The sequence below is a fragment of the Pristis pectinata genome, chromosome 6 (assembly GCF_009764475.1).
Source record: "Pristis pectinata isolate sPriPec2 chromosome 6, sPriPec2.1.pri, whole genome shotgun sequence".
Taxonomy (NCBI): domain Eukaryota; kingdom Metazoa; phylum Chordata; class Chondrichthyes; order Rhinopristiformes; family Pristidae; genus Pristis; species Pristis pectinata.
Genome location: NC_067410.1, coordinates 70,297,816 through 70,316,939, shown reverse-complemented (window position 1 = coordinate 70,316,939; position 19,124 = coordinate 70,297,816). Strand labels below are relative to the sequence as shown.

The following is a 19,124-nucleotide window of genomic DNA, read 5'->3' as shown; positions in this document are numbered from 1 at the left end:
CTGTCCTCTTTTGGAAAAATATTGGAAAGACATTTTTAATATTATTTCAACTGTATTGAATATTGATCTGCAACCCCATCCTATTACTGCAATTTTTGGGTTACCAGTGATGGATTCTGGCCATTTATCCACTTCTGCTTGCCGTATGATTGCTTTTGTTACATAAGTGGCCAAGAGATCCATTCTATTTAAATGGAAGGACCCTATACCCCCTACTACATTTCAATGGTTTTCTCAAACTATAACATGCTTAAACTTAGAAAAAATTAGGAGTGGTACTGTTGATCCTTCACTTAAATTTGAGGAAGTTTGGAATCCATTTATTCAATACTTCCATATGATATGAGCAGATTTTTTTCGAATCCCCTTCAATAACCTTTGAATATAGAGGAGCAGAGCTGACGACATAAGAATGTGTTTTTTTAATCAAAGAAATATCAGTCCAGTTTTTTTTTCTTTGAAGTTTTTGGTTTACTTTTGTTTAATATTATACTTTTTTGTTTGATTTGGAGGTTTTCTCTTCATATAATTAAATTTCTTTTCAATTTTTTTTCCCATCATGTACACTTAGCAAGAGTGCGGGAGGTCTAGATTACATATTTTACTCCTTGTGAGTATAAATATTGACTGATATTATTGTTATACCGATCTCTTTGTATCATATGTATAATTATTAATGTTATGTACATCAATTTGAATTAATTTGAAATTCAATAAAAAGATCAAAAAAGAAAGAACAATCACGGCTGACTTATTTTTCCCTCTCAAACCCATTCTCCTGCCTTCTCCCCGTAACCTTTGACACCCTTACTAATCAAGAACCTATCAACTTCCACTTTAAATATACCCAGTGACTTGGCCTCCACAGCCGTCTGTGGCAATCAATTCCACAGATTCACCACCCTCTGGCTAAAGAAATTCCTCTTCATCTCTGTTCTAAAGGGATGTCCTTCTATTCTGAGGCTGTGCCCTCTGGTCTCCAGTGAGTACAGGCCCAGAGCCATCAAACGTTGCTCATACATTAACACTTTCATTCCCAGGATCACCACGTCACCGGTAGCCGACCAGAAAAAGCCCCCTTTACTCCCACTCTTTGCCTTCTGCCAGTCAGCCAATCTTCTATCCATGCTAGTACCTTTCCTGTAATACCATGGGCTTCTATCTTGTTTAGCAGCCTCATGCGTGGCACCTTGTCAAAGGCCTTCTAAAAATCTAATAAACAAATTCCATTGACTCTCCTTTGTCTATCCTGCCTGTTACTTCCTCAAAGAATTCCAACAGATTTGTCAGACAAGATTCCCCTTAAGGAAACCATGCTGACTTTAGCCTATTGTATCATGTGCTTCCAAGTACACTGAAACCTCATCCTTAATAATGGACTCTAACATCTTACCAACCACTGAAGTCAGGCTAACTGGCCTATAATTTCCTGTTTTTCTCCTCACTCCCTTCTTAAAAAGTGGAGTGATATTTGTGATTTTTTAGTCCTCCAGAACCATTTGTGGTCTAGTGATTCTTGAAAGATCACAACTAATGCCTCCACAATCTCTTCAGCTACCTCTTTCAGTACACTGGGGTGTAGTCCATCTGGTCCAGGTGACTTATCCAACTTCAGATCTTTCAGCTTCCCAACCACCTTCTCCTCAGTAATAACGATTACACTCACTTTTGCCTTCTGACTCACTCGAATTTCTGGCATGTTGCTGGTGTCTTCCAGAGTGAAGGCTGAGGCAAAATGCTTATTCAATTCATCCGCCATTTCTTTGTTCCCATTACTACCTCTCCAGTGTCATTTTCCAGCAATCCGATGTCCACTCTTGCCTCTCTTTTACTCTTTATATATATTATTGGTTAGTTTACCTGTCAACACTGCTCTGGAACTGATATATTTCAATTGCCTCCTCTCACTCTTTTAAACTTCACCAAATGCAAACCCAGCTAGTCCCACCTTCTTTGAGCTGTTGTCAGGTTTCCTTGTGTGACACTCTGCTGAGATTGATATGATGTTCCTATTGATATATTGCAAGTGCCCACAGCTGCTGACATCTAGTACAGCACAGTTACAGCCTCTGGAGCCAACTCTTAAAGGAACAACAATTAAGTAAATAACACTTCTGTTACGAGCCAGGTTGCTACTTGGTACTTGGTAGCAACCTTTATGACAAGTGTTTATGGCGAGTGGCTTTTTCTTCCTTAGCATTCGGGATAGCGGGGAGTGAATGCGCAGACGTGTGACGTCACTCGGTAGCGCGCGGGCAATTTAAAAAGAAGACTGCCATATCCAGCGGGCAGCGTCGGAGCGGGCAGCAGAGTGAGACGGAGCAGAGTGGTTGGCTTTGGCTCAAATGGGATTTGGCAAGAACAGGTAAGAGGCGAGATTTATAGAACGGGGGTAAGTTACTAGTTTATAGCAGTATGCATCTGGGATTAGTTTTATGTTTGGAGTGCCAGATGATGGGACCCTGGGAGACTACCAGCCTCCCCGAGGACTACATCTGCGCAAAGTGCATTGAGATGCGGCTCCTCAAGGAACGTGTTGAGAGTCTGGAGCAGCAGCTCGATGACCGTCAGCTGATTAGTGAGAGCGAGCAGGAGATAGACGGAAGTTATAAAGAATATGTAGAGAGTACCTCAGTGGCGGTCCCCCTCAAAAATCGGTATCTCATTTTGGGTTCTGTTGGAGAGGATGACCACGGCAATCAGGACTTTGACATCATGCCTGGAGCTGTGGTCCAGCGGGGAAGGAGTAATGCAGTGGTTATTGGGGATTCTATAGTGAGGGGAACAGATAAGAGATTCTGCGAACCCGACAATGAAACCCGGATGGTGTGTTGCCACCCTGGTGCCAGGGTACGGGATGTCATGAACCGGGCCCAGAATATTCTGAGGGAAGAGGGTGATCAGCCAGAAGTCTTGGTACATGTGGGTACCAATGGCATAGGGAGAAAAAGAGAAGAGGTCCTGAAGGAAAATTACAAGGAGCTAGGAAGAAGGTTGAAAAGTAGGACTTCCAGGATAGTAATTTCAGGATTACTATCTGTGCCATGTGCTAATGACAGTAAGAATAGAAAGGTCTGGCAGATGAATGCATGGCTGAGTGACTGGTGCAGGGGGCAGGGCTTCAAATTCCTGGATCATTGGGACCTTTCTTGGGGCAGGCATGACCTATTCACAAAGGATGGGATACACCTGAACTCCAAGGGGTCCAATATCCTTGTGGGAATATTTAATATAGCTGTTGGGGAGGGTTTAAACTAATCTGGCAGGGGGATGGAAACCAGGATGTTAGGATAGAGGAAGAGGTATATAGGAACAAGTCCAAGACAGTGTGCAGTGAAGATAGTAAGAAGGACAGGCAGGTGAAAAGTCAGGATAATTTGCTGAACAATAGAAGTACAACAAAATCAGTAGCAGATACCGGCCTAAATGTACGATATTTAAATGCACGTAGCATTAGGAATAAAGTGGATAACCTAGTGGCACAGCTACAGATTAAAAAATATGACATTGTGGCAATCACCGAGTCATGGCTTAATGACGGATGTGATAGGGAACTGAATGTTCAGGGGTACACAGTGGATAGGCTGTAGTATGAAAGGCCATGGCTGTCAGATGACAGTAACAACACTACTAACCCCCATGGTCAGATGATAGCATTGCCCATTGGGTTGGAAGCTACACCACTGTCAATCAAGGGTCTGGCCCCGCCCCACCCATTAAGAGCACACATAAGGATTGGCTTGTAACCCACCTTTGTTCTTGACCCTGAATCATTGGCTTGTTTGAATTACCTGAGTGGGCTCCACCCAGCTATAGTCCTATAAAAGATGGTACACGTGGGCAGCTCTTTCTCTTTTCCAATTGCTGCTGGGATAGAAACCACGGGTGAGAAGGTGCTCTTCCACAGGGGTCTAGGAGTGTCCTGAGTAGATTCCCAGCAGCGTAGAGCCGTTGTTTGTCCAGATTCAGGGGGTTCAGACAACGTATTTGTTTGTTCCCTGATCATTTGTACTAGTTTGTTGTGTGTGTGTGTGTGTGTGCGCGTGCGTGCGCACTTCACCCCTGTTGTGACTCCCCCCATGTTTCGCGATCACCTGAGTGCGACTATGCATTTGTTCCTTCCCATTCTGTTCCTGTATCTGTCTTTGTAAATAAAATTCTCCTTTTTAAAGTACAAAGACTGTGTGTCCAGATACCTCTATCCTTGAGATCCAAAAGAAACTTTCACAGAACATAGGCGGGTAGTCAGAGGGGGTGGTCTGGCCTTGATGGTTAGTAATGATGTAAAATCAATAGAAAGGAAGGACATTGGGTCAGAAGAAGTGGAATCCTTATGGGTGGAGCTAAGAAATAGCAAGGGTAAGAGGACAATAATAGCAGTTATATATAGGCCCCCCAACAGCAGCTGTGATGTGGACTATAAGTTGCAGTTAGAAATAGAAAAAGTGTGTCAGAGGGACAACGTTAAGATAATTATGGGAGATATTAACATGAAGGTGGATTGGGAAAGCCAACAATGCAGTGGATCTCAGGAGAGTGAGTTTGTGGAATGTCTACGAGATGGCTTTTTGGAGCAACTTGTTGATGAGCCCACCAGGGGATTGGCTGTTTTGGATTGGGTGCTGTGTAACGAACCAGAGGAGGTTAGGGAACTAAAGGTAAGGGAACCATTAGGGATTAGCTATCACAATATGATTGAGTTCATTTTCAAATTTGAAAAGGAAAAGCTGATAACTGGTGGAACAAAGGAAATTACAGTGGCATGAGAGAGGAACTGGCCCAAATTGATTGGAAGAGTAAACTAGTTGGAGGGATGGCAGAGCAGAAATGGATAGAATTTTTACAAGAAATAAGGAAAATGCAGGATAGATATATTCCAAGAAAAAAGAAGGTTTTGAATGGAAAAAAGGCACAAATGTGGATAACGAGAGAGGTTAAGGCTAAAATAAGAGCAAAAGGGAGGGCATACAAGGAAGCAAAAATTAGTGGGAAACCAGAGGACTGGGAAACTTTTAAAAACCTACAGAAAGAAACTAAGAAGGTCATTAGGAAAGAAAAGATGAATTATGAAAGGAAGTTGGCAGATAATATTCAAAAGGATACTAAGAGTTTTTTAAAATATATGAAGAGTAAAAGAGAGACACGGGTTGATATAGGACCAATCAAAAATGGTGTGGGAGAGATTATAATGGATGATGAGGAGATGGCAGAGGAACTAAAAGAGTATTTTGCATCGGTCTTCACTGTGGAGGACATCAGCAATATACTGGATAGTCAGGGGTCTCGGGATGAAAATGAGTTCAGTTAAGATTACTAGAGAGAAGGTGCTAAGGAAGCTAAATGGACTAAAGACAGATAGGTCTCCCAGACCAGATGAGGTGCACCCCCAGGTTCTGAAGGAGGTGGCTTTAGAGATTGTGGAGGCATTGGTGATAATTTTCCAGGAATCAATAGACCGGCATGGTTCCAGAGGACTGGGGGGTCGCAAAGGTAGTTCCGCTGTATAAGAAAGGTGGGAGGCAGAATAAAGGAAATTACAGACCTACTAGTCTGACATTGGTGGTGGGAAGGATATTGGAATCAATCTTCAAGGATGAGGTTATGGAATACCGAGAAGTGCAAGGCAAGATAGGTCCAAGCCAGCATGGTTTTGTGAAGGGAAGATCCTGCCTGACCAACATATTGGAGTTTTTTGAGGAAATCTCAGGTAGGGTGGATAAGGGAGAGGCTGTGGATGTGGTGTATTTAGACTTCCAAAAGGCCTTCAACTAGATGCCACACAAGAGGTTGATTAATAAGATGAGAGCTCATGGAATTACAGGTAGGATATTAGAATGGGTGGAGCATTGGCTGGTTGGCAGAAAGCAAAAGGTGGGAATAAAAGGATCTTGTTCTGTTTGGCTGCCGGTTATTAGTGGTGTTCCGCAGGGGTCGGTGTTGGGGCCGCTTCTTTTAATTTTGTACATTAATGATTTGGATTATGGAGTAAATGGTTTTGTGGCTAAGTTTGCAGACAACACCAAGATAGGTGGACGAGTAGGGAGTATTGAAGAAACAGGGAGGTTGCAGAGAGACTTAGATAGTTCAGGAGAATGGGCAATGAAATGGCAGATGAGATTCAATGTTGAGAAACGTGCCGTCGTACACTTTGGAAAAAGAAATAAACGGACAGATTGTTATCTAGATGGGGAGGAAATTCAAAGTACGGAAGTCCAAATGGACTTGGGGTTACTCATGCAGGATACCCTAAAGGTTAACCACCAGGTCGGATTGGCGGTAAAGAAAGCGAATGCTATGTTGGCATTCATTTCGAGGTATAGTGTATAAAAGTAGGGAAGTGTTGATGAGGCTCTATGAAACACTGGTGAGGCCTCATTTGGAATACTGTGTGCAGTTTTGGGCCCCATATCTTAGGAAAGAGGTACTGATGTTGGAGAGGGTTCAGAACAGATTTAGGAGGATGATTCCTGGAATGAAAGGGCTTACTTATGAGGAGCGTATGTCGGCTCTTGGACTGTACTCACTGGAGTACAGACGAATGAGAGGGGACGTCATAGAAACATTTAGAATGTTGAAAGGACTGGACAGAGTAGATGTGGCTAAGCTGTTTCCCTTGGTAGGTGAGTCCAGGACTAGAGGGCACAATCTTAGAATTAGAGGGTACCGGTTTAAAACAGAAATGAGGAGAAATTTCTTTAGCCAGAAGGTGGTGAGATTGTGGAATTCTTTGCCACGTACAGCTGTGGAGGCTAGTCATTGGGGACGTTTAAGGAGGAGATTGATAGGTATCTAATTAGTCAAGGTATCAAGGGATATGGGGACAAGGCCGGAAATTGGGGCTAGATCAGAATAGTTTTAGTGTAGCTCATGGAGCAGACTTGATGGGCCAAATGGCCTACTTCTGCTCCTTTGTCTTGTGATCTTGTGATCTTATGGCACCTGGACAGTAGTGTCGTACTGTGTGTGTGGTGTTATCTAAGGACTGCAAGACTATAACTGGAGCGTACTGGCTGTTTGCACAGAGTCGGGGAGAGAGAGAGAGAGTCGGGGAGAGAGAGAGAGTCTGGGGGAGAGAGAGAGGGAGAGAGAGAGAGAGAGAGAGAGAGAGAGAGTGACCGACTGCCCATCTATGTATCTATGGATGAAGAACAATAGCTGTGTCTGTCACTATACAATCCATGTATGAATTTTTGGAGCAATCTGTGGAGTCCACTTTGTCGTTAACCTGTACTAGAAAGCAGGTGTTTCTGTGGGTGGCCACGTATTGAATGCCCTTGGTGTGGCAGATACTTTGGAACAAAGCAATGGAGATCTTTGGTGATTGAGGTGTCGTATGGGTTCCATCATGGAATATGTGGATTTCGTAAATTCTCTCTATATTCTCTCTACATTCTCTCTACAATCTACAGCCTTTGCTCATTGTTCTACTTTACGACTTGCTGAACTGAACTTTTGAGAACTATTTCTAGACTCGGGGTTTGGGAATTTGCCACACACACCCTTTGAGTTTATTCTTGGGGTCAATGTTTAATATCTAATGTTTTTACTTTTCTTATTATTACAAGTAGCTATTAATAAATAGATTCTAACACTTATACATGGCTCTTTGTGTTTCTGTTGTTGCTGGTACGTAACACTTCCATCAGCTGAGGAGTGTGTTGATACCAACTGAATGGGTGGTGCACTGATGGAAGGATTCAGAGGGATTTGAATCAGCCTGTAATGATCTTTATGCACTGAGGCTGCAGAGATCCTCCAGGAGATTCTAGTGAACTTTGTAAGTTCATGAGTGCAGTCTATGAATGCCTGCACTTGAGAAGGGTTGCAGGCAAGTGTCTGCACCACCTCTGCCTTCTCTTGTGTTACGGAATCGTATAATCCAGAAATAGGCCTTCAGCCCACGAAGTTCGCACTGACCATCAATTATGCACCGACATTAATCCTACTTTATTCTCCCCACATTCTCATCAGCGCAACCCCCCAACTCCACTCAACCCCGCCCCAGACTCTATTACTCACTTACACGCTAGAGGCAATGTACAGTGAACCAATTATCCCACCAAATTGCAAATCTGCGGGGTGTGGGTGGAAACTGGAGCACCCAGGGGAAGCTTATACAGTCACAGAGAAAACATACAAACTCCATCCAGACAACCTGGGTCCCTGGAGCTGTGAGACAGCAGCTCTGCCAGCTATGGGTTGCGGAAAAGTAGATAGAGTCTTCTCTCCTTGAGCCCGGAGTCTAGGAGACACCCCGAGTGCATCACTATGTAGCAACCAATTCGGTGTGGCAGAGATCAGCAAGAGATCCTGAGGACAGTAAGCTTAGAGTTAACAGAGCAGAATAAGGGCACTTGGTAGGTCACAATTAAAGCACCTCAGGCATGACTGCGGCTGCGTTTGAACTTGCAAGAGCTCACAGATATCAGTGAGGGCAAATAATTTCAATTGTCCTTCAAATAATATGATATTAAGTGAAACAGGGTTAGTAAATTTTGACAATTCTGTGAGTAATAACAACTGCTGTTTTAGAGAGAGATTGAAAATCCCTCTTCATAGGAATTTTGTATATTTCACTCCAGTTGACAAGATTTAAGATAGTTTTATGCCAGAAAAAAAACTTTGAATTTCAGTTATTTTGTTTGAAAATCTATTAAGTGTACATGTGCTCCAAATAAATCTCTTGTGGTACTTCTGAAAGTTTAAAAAAACATTGGTTAGTGTGTTATTTCCTGAGATTGGTAAATTAAAAATAACTCAGTCAGCAAGTTGATAATTTGCAAGTTGAGCTTTCCCTGTTTGCAAGCTGGCAGACTAAAACAATGTAAAGTTTTTATTTCAAGCTGCTGAGTTACTTGGTAATTGAAGTTTGATATTTCCTGAGTCTTTACCTTCACTCATAACATCAGGACCTTATAATGCATCATCAGATGTCTATTTAAGTTGGTACAAGGGGTATCCTCTTGCAGGATACACCTGTCAAACTGATTATGAGTGAAAAGCAATCAGAGCTAAATCTGATAGCTTCTAAAAATAGACACTGGGATCTTAATGCCCAACCCCACATTCACTTCTTTGGTTGCAAGCAACATGCAACTTTGTTTATTTATATGATAGTTGAGAGCAGCCAACAAAACCAGAACCATGGAGGGGCTCAATACTGTGCATGGCAAATAATATTCAAAGGTGCAGGGTCATTGTGGGAGTCATTCCACAACATAAAGGACTAGGGGAACCGTGATGGATGTCACTACTTGTGAAAGAGTAATGTACTGGCAGGCTTGGTATAGTAGGTGGAAGGGAGGAAGATCTTGTAGGCAATCAAGGGCCCCACAGATGGGATCCTCCAGACAGAATCTGCAAAGGCAGTGGAAGGAGGCAGCTGTTGGTAAATGCTGGACATCGAGGCCCAAGGCTCCAAATGTAGTGCCACTAAAAGCTCATTGACCTCTCATGATATTGAACACCAGTGAATGCATCCTCAAATGCCATCTTCCTCCAACTAGCCTCAGATATTGCTGTGTGCATCACAGACCCCCTCACCCAGCTAAAACTCTCTAATCAGACTGAAGCCAAGTCAAGTCAAGACGAGTTTATTGTCATATGCACTGTGAGGTACAGGTACAATGAAAAACCTGCTTGCAGCAGCATCACAGCAGACTCAGGCAACACATGGGACATAAGTTAGACATAAATAATCCAAGATAGTGAAAAAAAGACTGCAAAACAAGACATTAGTGCAAAATAAGCCACAATCAGAGACAAGTCCGTGGTAGTGCAAGAAGTGGTCTGTAGTGTTCCATTGCTGAGGTAGGATTAGGGTTGTGCAGGTTGGTTCAAGAACCTGATGGTTGTAGGAAAGTAGCTGTTCCTGAATCTGGTGGTGCGGGACTTCAGGCTTTTGTAACCCCTGCCCAATAGTAGCAGCTAGAGGAAGGCATGTCATTGACGGTGGGGATCCTTGATGGTGGATGCAGCCTTCTTGAGGCAGCGCCTTATATAGATGCTTTCAGAAGTGGGGAGGGCTGTGCAAACATTCACAGATTCTCACACTGAGCACCGTATCTCACAATCCGGACACACTACCACTTAAAAAGGTATGAGAAGCACGTCACCCAATAGTTAATAGTGTTGACAGTTACTTGATTGCTTTTGAACATCCAAAGTATTCAAGAACATTAAGTCTTTGACACCTCAACTAAGTCAGTGCGCATGGACTAGTCAACTGTCACAAATTGTGTTGCCTTTTTTGTGGAGGGAGGGTCTTGTTCTGAACCCACCTCAATTTGTCCAGGTGATACCATCGTGCCTTAGAAAGTCCTCTCTCCATGCAGGGCCTTACTGTGTGGGACTGGGCCAGCTATCTGTTGTAAGTTATGGAGAAAGGAGGCACAATTGTGAGGCCTGACATAGTCGAATTGCTGACAGCCTCATTTCCATACAAGGGAGGGCATTCTTCTTCATTTCCCCTTGACTGTTAGCAGCTAATGTTGCATTAATCAGCTTTCAATAGCCCCATGCTGCATTGGGCCATTTTAGTTTAGTTTACTACCTCTTTAAAGATTAATTCTGCTCGTTTCACTGTAGCTGGTAACTGCAGGCTACCAATTAGGTGGCTTTCACCCAGCCTCACACACTGAAATTTAGCCCAACAATGCACAGTCCAAGCACCTTGGAAGTATTTATAATTTCAACACATTTTTTCAAGTATGTAAAAAAAAGTTTCCTTCAGTCTTGTTTTGCATTCAGCGGTATTCTTGTAAGCCATCACGCTGACTTATTTAGTTTCAGTTTTGTTTTCCAAGAACTGCCGATGATTTACAGGATCTGGATTTGGTTTGTTGAACATAACTCGTGCATCTTGCCCTTGTTTAATCTCAAAAGTTACACTGTTCTATTTCTCCTTAACCCCTTCAGTTCACTCAAGGGGACAAATTAAATCAGCAAGACAAACACTTTCTTTGCATTTTCTACTTCACATCCTCCTTAAGCAATGTTACCAGAGTAAAATCATAGGGTCATAAATACACACAGCATGGAAACAGGCTCTTTGGCCCATCGTGTAAATGCCAACCTTCAAACAACCATTAACACTAACCCTGCACTAATCTCTTTTTATTCTCCCCACAATTCCCCACTTCCACACACCCCCCGCCCAAGATTGTACCTTTCACCTATAGATTAGGGGCAATTTGCAGTGGCTGGTTAACCCAACAACCTGCACATCTTTGGGATGTGGGAGCAAAATGGAGAACCTGGAGGAAATCCACACAGTCACAGGGGAAAACCCTCATGAACATCACTCAAGATCCAGATCACTGGAGCTTTGAGGCAGCAGTTCCACCAGGTGTGCTACTGTGCCACTCATGACCTGCTGGCTCAAAGCTCCAGTGATCTGGATCTTGGGTGATGTCTGTGAGGGTTTTTCCCTGTCGAGAGTTGTGAGGAGGTTGATCAGAGCTGAGGTAAGAAATCAGTGAGAGAAGACTGTAAGTCAACGTCCTTCAGGGCTTGAAAATAAGCAGGGAGGAAAGGCAGGGGAGAGAGGAGGTTGGAGAGGGAGTAGAGAGGGGAGAGAAGCCAGAATGGGAGGAGGAAGTGAGGATGTACTGCGCTGGTGTCCTTCGGCTCAGGATGGGCCCAGCACTTGACCTTAATGGGTCAGGTGCCCAGACTGAGCAAGTTATAATGGATAAAAGCCATTCTATACAGATGCTGTCTGGGACATCCTAATTCCCATTAAAACACAGGAGTTGCCTCCAATTTCCTAAATAATTACAGTGCATCACCTTTAGTACAGCATTAGTGGCAACCCAACAGAGAGAGAAGGCAAACAGAGATGGGAAATAACCAGGGATAAGAGTGGGGAGAGGGAACAGGAGATTGGAGGTGAGGTGAGTTTGTAGTGGAAGGGGATGAATGGGAGATTGGAGTGCAGAGAGGAGTTTGGAGTGAGGACAAAAAAACACTGGATAATGAAAGGAGTGAGGAGTTTGGAGCGGATGAAGACAAAAAGGAAGTTGGAGTGCAGAGAGGAGCTCAGAGTGGGAGAGGATAAACAGCAGTTTGGAGGGGAGAGAGAAGTTTGGAGTTGAGACAATGAACAGAGAATGGGATCAGGGAGGAATTTGGAGAGGAGAGATTGAACAGGTGACAAAGGTTCTATGGGGCATTATCCTTGGCCCAATCATTTTTAATAGACTTATCAATGACTTTCCCACTCGTATAAGTTCAGAGGTAGCAATGCATGCTCATCATTGTATAATGTTCAATTCCATTTGAGCTTCTCCTTCCAGACCTGGACCTCATTCAGACATGGGCTGACAGATCAATATTGCAGCTTTGTCATGTTACCCCCTCAATTTTTAGTACATCACATCCCCTTCTGCATTCTCTTGGAATCAGTGTGGTTTCATTTGCTTGATTTTAATGTTAGACTGATGTATATGTTGGGCTATGTAGTTACGGATTATATTTGTATACATTTCTGCAGCTACTCATGGTGCCCATGGATACCCAGTGTTGAGTGGGCAGATGTGTGCTGAGTCCATCCCTTATAGCAAGAGTTGTGTGCCAACATAATGAAGCTTGTCCACAATTGGAAAATTGGACCTTGTCACCAGTAGGACTGTGCAGTGATCACTCCTAGAAATACCGTTATTGACAGATGCACCTGAAACAGTTGGATTGACAAGGATGGGAAGAAGTAAGTTTTTCACTCATGTTACTCACCATCTGCCATTGATTCAATCTGGTGCGATGACTTTTGGGCCTTTGCCATTCCAGCCAGCGATGGTGCTACCAAGTCATTCATGGTTTTCCACTGCTAGTTTTATTGAATGGGATTAAGTTGTTGAGCTTACCTCTATGCAACTTCTGGGTCCTATTTTATTTGAATCATGGTGTTAGTGTGAGGTATAGTTCTTTAGAACAATGGAGAATGTTTTGAGTTGAGAAAGTGGAGCCAGGCTGTTTCCACAAGTCATCCTGACCAGTAACACAAACGTATCAATCCAACACCTGACAGCATTTCAGTCACCCACCATGGATGGAATGACATAGTTTATGAAAAGGGATATGAAATAACAGCTTCATTTACAAAAGGATATTTCTAACATTAAGTGTGGGGTTTTTTTAGGTAACAAAGAAATCCATTTTCTCATGGTTCTAATGAGAAAAAGACTTTTAATCTCCAATGAAATTTTAAAAAGCATCAATTTGCATCTAATAATTAAACATTCTGGAAAGGAAAATTAATTGAGATTCCTTCAGAGGTGGCTGGACTTTGGTCAATTTATTACAGACCAGTTTTGGAAAGCAAATAAAGTAGGAGAGGCAGCCAATCTGTGAAGAGGATTATTTTTTAAGTAACCATGTTGTGTTGTGTTCAATTTAACTAATTATAAATTCAAAATGGAAGTGTGGTAATCATGAACAACTCATGCAAGTTGCTCTTCAATTAATATAAAGGTTTAACATCAAATGATTAAAACAACACTTTGCATGCTATTGCATAAACATTATTTATTTAATTATAAGCATATCATTCACTGTAGGCTGTTGATACGATCATTGACTACATCAAATAATAGCAATTCCTTCATAAACAACACAGATCTCTTTATGTTGAAAGTCTAGGAGAGGTTCCTATCCCTTGGAGATAATTGATAATTGATCAGTTTCTTCTTGGTCCCTTAATTTGCAAAATTGAAGTAAGATAAGATAAAATAAGATAAGATAGCTTTATTAGTCACATGTACATCGAAACACACAGTGAAATACATCTTTTTGCATACTGTTCTGGGGGCAGCCCACAAGTGTCGCCATGCTTTCGGCGCCAACATAGCATGCCCACAACTTCCTAACCTGTACGTCTTTGAAATGTGGGAGGAAACTGGGAGTATCCGGAGGAAACCCACGCAGACACGGGGAGAATGTATAAACTCCTTACAGACAGTGGCCGGATTTGAACCCGGGTCACTGGCACTATAAAGTGTTACGCTAACTGCTACACTACGCTAACCAAAGTCTACAATACGTGTCTCTCAATTATAATTAAAACCAAGTTTTTATTATGTTCATGCATTTGTTCCTTCAAAGGTGCTTTTGCCTTTACTGTACAATTGTCCCAATCAATAGAGCAGCTGTCACTTCCTGCTCCTTCTGTTTTATACTTTTCAGTTAGGTGCTAGATTTGGGGGCTTGTGGTGTAATGGAGAGATCCTTCTTTTAAAGTTTATTCTGATAAAAGAATAGGACTCTAAAGCATATGTTTTGTTGGACTGCTTCAAGCCATCTTTCTTTTATGTAAATGATTAATTTAGCTGTCCAGCAAGTTTGAAACCTTTCCTATTGATCAGGCTGTGTTATCAGTGCCTGTTGGACAGCTGAATTTAAGAAAATTTTAAGAATCTTTCAACCATGATAAAGACGTGAGTATAACTCGCACCATCATTTTCATACCGTTTTATCTGTCGACTTTAACTGGGAATGAATGAGAAGTTTTCACTTACTTCAATTTTGCAAAAATAAAGGACTGATTAGCAATGTTTACTGAAACTGTGACGCAGTCCATTCTTCATGATTCTTTTGGCTATAGAATTTACAACAAAGCAAAAACTATATTTTCCTTCCCATCCTGTTTCTCTCAATATATTTACTGAATCTGATCTTACCGTGCAGAAGAATATAAGAGATACAAAGGAAAAAAGATCTACATTTATATAGCAACAAATGTGGCATTGCAAATCACTTGTACTGCCAATAGGGTACTGAGACAAGTGTAGTCACTGTTCGTGACAGATATATGGTGAGACTGAGGGGGATTACAGTACTTAAGGTCACAGCAGCTGGAAATGATGAAGTGATGAAAATCACCGATGCTCAAGAGGCTCATATTAAAGGGAATGCAGATATCTTGGAGGGTTGTAGAGCAGGAGGAGATTACAGAAAGAAGGGAAGATCACTGAAGGGGTTTGAAAATGATGAAAACTTCAAAACTAAGGAATTTCTTAATTGCAAGGTAGCTACTCGAGATGGTGTCTGTGTAAGTTTGGGCACTGGCAGCAGAGACTTCACTGAGTACAAATTTACAGAGAGAAAAAGGTGGCCAGCAAGTGTTCACTATAATAGTGAATTTTACATATCACAAAGATACAGATTAGGCAGAGGCAGAACTGTGTCATGTTACAGTTGTGGAAATAGGTGACGTAAATGATGGCACAGATATGAGATCTGAAGTTCGACTCAAGCCATGTATAACAGCAATGTTGCAAATAATCTGGTTCAGACACTGCCAGGGAGAAGCTTGGAGTCAGTGGCAATGGAACAATGTCTCCGCTGGGGGCTGAAGGTCATTGCTTCAATTTTCAAATGGTGGATGATAGTTCAGATTAGAAAGTAAAACAAAGAGTCCAATAATTTAAAGGGAGCAAATGATTGGAAGAGTGATAGTAAGATGAAGCTGAGGGCCCTCAGTGTACAGGTGGAAGTTGGTGCCATGTTTTCTCTGTAACGTACTTATTGAGAACCATTTCGATTCCACATTGGAATTGAAGTTTGCCTTGGTGCAATTCCTTTGGCACAGAGATTATACCATGACCCTGGTCTTTTTGCCTGGCATGTTCGCGTCAGCTCAAGACAGACAAAGCAAAATTCAACATTACACCTGCAACAGAAAATATTTTTACATCCCTTCTGGTTATGTTCGAGCAGCTTACCGCATGTTGGGCAGGCTCGAATGGAAGGGCAATTCTTCACCACACTATCACAGAGGCTGATTAATGGGCAAATGCGAAGAGTGTCCAATTCTACATTGGTGCACCCTTCATTGTCGCATCGGTCAGAACGTGGGCCAGGCCCCTTCCATGGTTTCATGCACTGCCAACAGAACTCATAAGCATTTCCTTTCTCTGCAGTACAGATGATGCAGCAAACATTCAGGTTATTCAGGTCTGTGCGTTCAACGAATGTTCCACATCCAGGACACTGTTGATAAAAGACAGAAAAACACATTTCAGGAAATAAATTACTTCACACTGATAACCCTTTTAAAGCATGCACCGGTATATATGCTTCAATTCTGCCAAACAATCAAACTTTGTTTAATTCTTGATGAAGACTGCCTCATTTCAGAGAATTTGCCTTTCTGTGCTCACTAGCTTAGCCTATCTCTCCACCATAGCCTGCTGAAGTGTGGGGCCCAGGGATAGATTACAAGTTAAAAATGCATCTTTGGTAATTAGAAGATAATGAAGACATTTGTGTGTGATATGAATATTGAACATAGGAGCAAAATGAATTTCTGTTGCTTGATAGAAATTTACTCCTTCTAATTGCAAATATATAATTTATATCCACAGAATGCAGACATGGATGAATGTTTGATATGTGAGGCTATTGTCTAAATTAGGACATGCTGATCCTAGAGGTTGGTCAGGGCAGTGGTAACATCCACATGAGGTTGGAAGTAAACAAACAAGTCATCTACAACTAGAACAACCATACCAAGGATTTCATCCTGTCCTTTGGATAAAAAATAATTCTGAGCAATAATCAAATAATGTCTTTTTATTTATTATTAGCTCAGGAAATGAAATAGGAGTATTTAACTGGTATTCCAGGAGGTGAGACAAGAGCCGGAAGATTTCATGATTCTCGGGTTTAATCAAAGAAGCGACTCTCAATTAAATATGTACTTCATGGTGGCAACAAAATAATTACTATAAAACAAATGTATGGAGACACTAACATTGTAATGTACACTATATAATAGACACCCTTGTTTTCAGTAACATACTACCTTGTGCTGATTTTTTAATTGAGAGACTTACTGATTTGTATTCACAATACTCGGCTGCAGCCAACACAGCAACTGTTTCCTCAAAGTGTCGCTGCTCCTCATTGGTCAGCACTGCCAATTTGCGAACTTCGTGATAGGGCCATTCCTGGCCACACTTCTCTGTTGTTCCATCTTTCAGTGCTGGGCAGTAGAACTTGTACTGACCCTGTAATTTCAAATTTGATTATTTAACTTGCATTCTCTCTCTGCAATGAGAGTGGGAGAAACACCTTCCTCTTTATACCCAACTCCCTCAGTGCCAAGTTCTCTCTCTCAAATCACTCTCTGTGCCCAACAGCACTGAACACTGAATGCCCAATCCAGTGTAGGGAAGATTCACCAGACTGATTCCGCATGAAGAGAGATTCAGTTAACTAGTTTTGTATTCACTTAGGAAAATGAGAGGGGCTTTAAGTCACAACCAGGCTGTATCAGTTGAAATTAAGCATGAGTGAAAATGCTGGTAGTGCTAGTGATACCCATATCCTCAGAAAGACTTTTTTAAAGGTTATTCTCTGCAGACATCCTGCAACCACACCATGTGTACCAGATAGTGTGGTCAGGTACTCCTTGGTGGAGCCACCAAAGCATGTCACATTCCCCTTGACATTAAAGGAGAAAGGTGAATCATTTGGGAACAGATTCTCCTGACAAAATGTTAAATCAAAGAAATCAATGTTAATAAAGCAGCAGTGTAGATATATTTATATTTTTACACAGTTATGTGGCACTTTTAAATTCAAAAAGCTCAATTTAAGAGCCAGACATTCCTACCCGATCCAGAAGGCTTCGACACCATGCAGTCAGTGAGTTTGGATCTACTGCATGTTTGCAGGACATTTCTGCCCGCAAAATATTGGGATCATCATCTCCTGAAATAACAAGTAACACAGACCTTTTATGATATGGAAATGGTTAGACACCAAATATTTGTTTCTAAAGTCCAGGTCGGAAAATGAAAAATGCCTGAATCTACAGTGACTGTTATATTTCTTGGAAATCTAAATTTGAAAATAATCACGAGGAGCAAAGCCACAAATGGATTTTGTCATTTAAATTTTGTTCCTGCTAATGCTCCTGTTCTATTCAATAGCACCTTCCAATTATTAAAAAGTAATTAAATATTCTGAAGGAAAACATGCATTTGAGGGCTTTTTCCCCAAAATTCAAAATTCCAGATTGTCATACTCCAGCATGTTCCACATATTGGTTGACAGGTACCTTTCAGCTGTGAGTAAGGTGCAATGAAGTGTCTGAAATAGGGTTGACTGAATTGGATTTGAAAATCCTCCATTGTGGTCCTGGAGAAGCCGGAAATTAAATGCCAATGGCTTGAACATCACTGTGAGCAACTTGGAAGTATCATCTGGCACTTCTATTCTTTTGTTGAATACTTGGGTATTCATTGTTAAAAATATCAGAGATGAGAATAAAGACAGTTAATTGGACAGTTTGATTCGCTCACTGACTGGTCCCAGCCCGATTCAAGTGAAGCCAATCCCAATGGAACAGTTTGCTTTTCCACACTTCTGGTTCCAGAGCCCCATGAATTGAAATCTGTTTCTCTCACATCAGTCTCTGAGCTACCCATTCAACTCCAGGATTTTATTAAGGGATTTTTACCTAAATGGTGCTGCTTTGTTAGAACTCTTGCTCATGATTGTAGGGAACAGTATTTATGTCCCTATATACACTGTCCCCCATTATCACTACATGCATTTTCACTTTTATCTGTACATAAGGAAGTCAGCTAACCATATTTAGACAGGTTGAAAGCTGGAGATTTACTGAACCCAAAATCTTAGCACACCATTAAACAAAATTTATATTTAATCCACGACACTGTTTATTCCAGGTAAAAGCCAAGTACATGATTAGAGTCCAGCGGTAAATTCAGCAGTTGTTTCATACCCCCAAAATACTTCCCATAATAAAACAGATATTTATGTTTACCTGTGATTTCATCTTTTCCTTTCACAAATTTCAGAGTGTGATCATCAGGGTCATAACGTTTTTCACTTTGTTCTAGTACAGTTGACATCTTCCCAGCTGCAAAGTAGAAGCTCTCTGCAGTAGAAACCTCTCTGGGAAGTCCCTTCAACAATAGTTCCGGAAGATAACAACCACCACTGTCAATCAAACTATTCTGCATTTTGCTGCTGTGTGCCTATCTGCTTGTGCAAGATGTAAGGCACACCCTTCCTCTTCCTGGAAAGGAAATTGCTGTGAACACATTAACACTTCATTTTCCGCATAGTAATTTTTACAGCCAATTCTTCACACA

General features: G+C 41.7%; 1 protein-coding gene across 1 annotated transcript; it reads right to left on the bottom strand.

Moving 5' to 3' along the window:
* Positions 1-13,504: 13,504 nt before the first annotated feature.
* Positions 13,505-18,924, bottom strand: LOC127571590 (uncharacterized). The gene is made up of 4 exons (XM_052018113.1): positions 18,794-18,924; positions 17,615-17,712; positions 16,833-17,006; positions 13,505-15,987 (listed from the first exon to the last, which is right to left on the bottom strand). The coding sequence occupies exons 1-4, from the start codon at positions 18,879-18,881 to the stop codon at positions 15,520-15,522; spliced, it is 828 nt and encodes a 275-aa protein (XP_051874073.1). The 5' UTR covers positions 18,882-18,924; the 3' UTR covers positions 13,505-15,519.
* Positions 18,925-19,124: the final 200 nt, after the last annotated feature.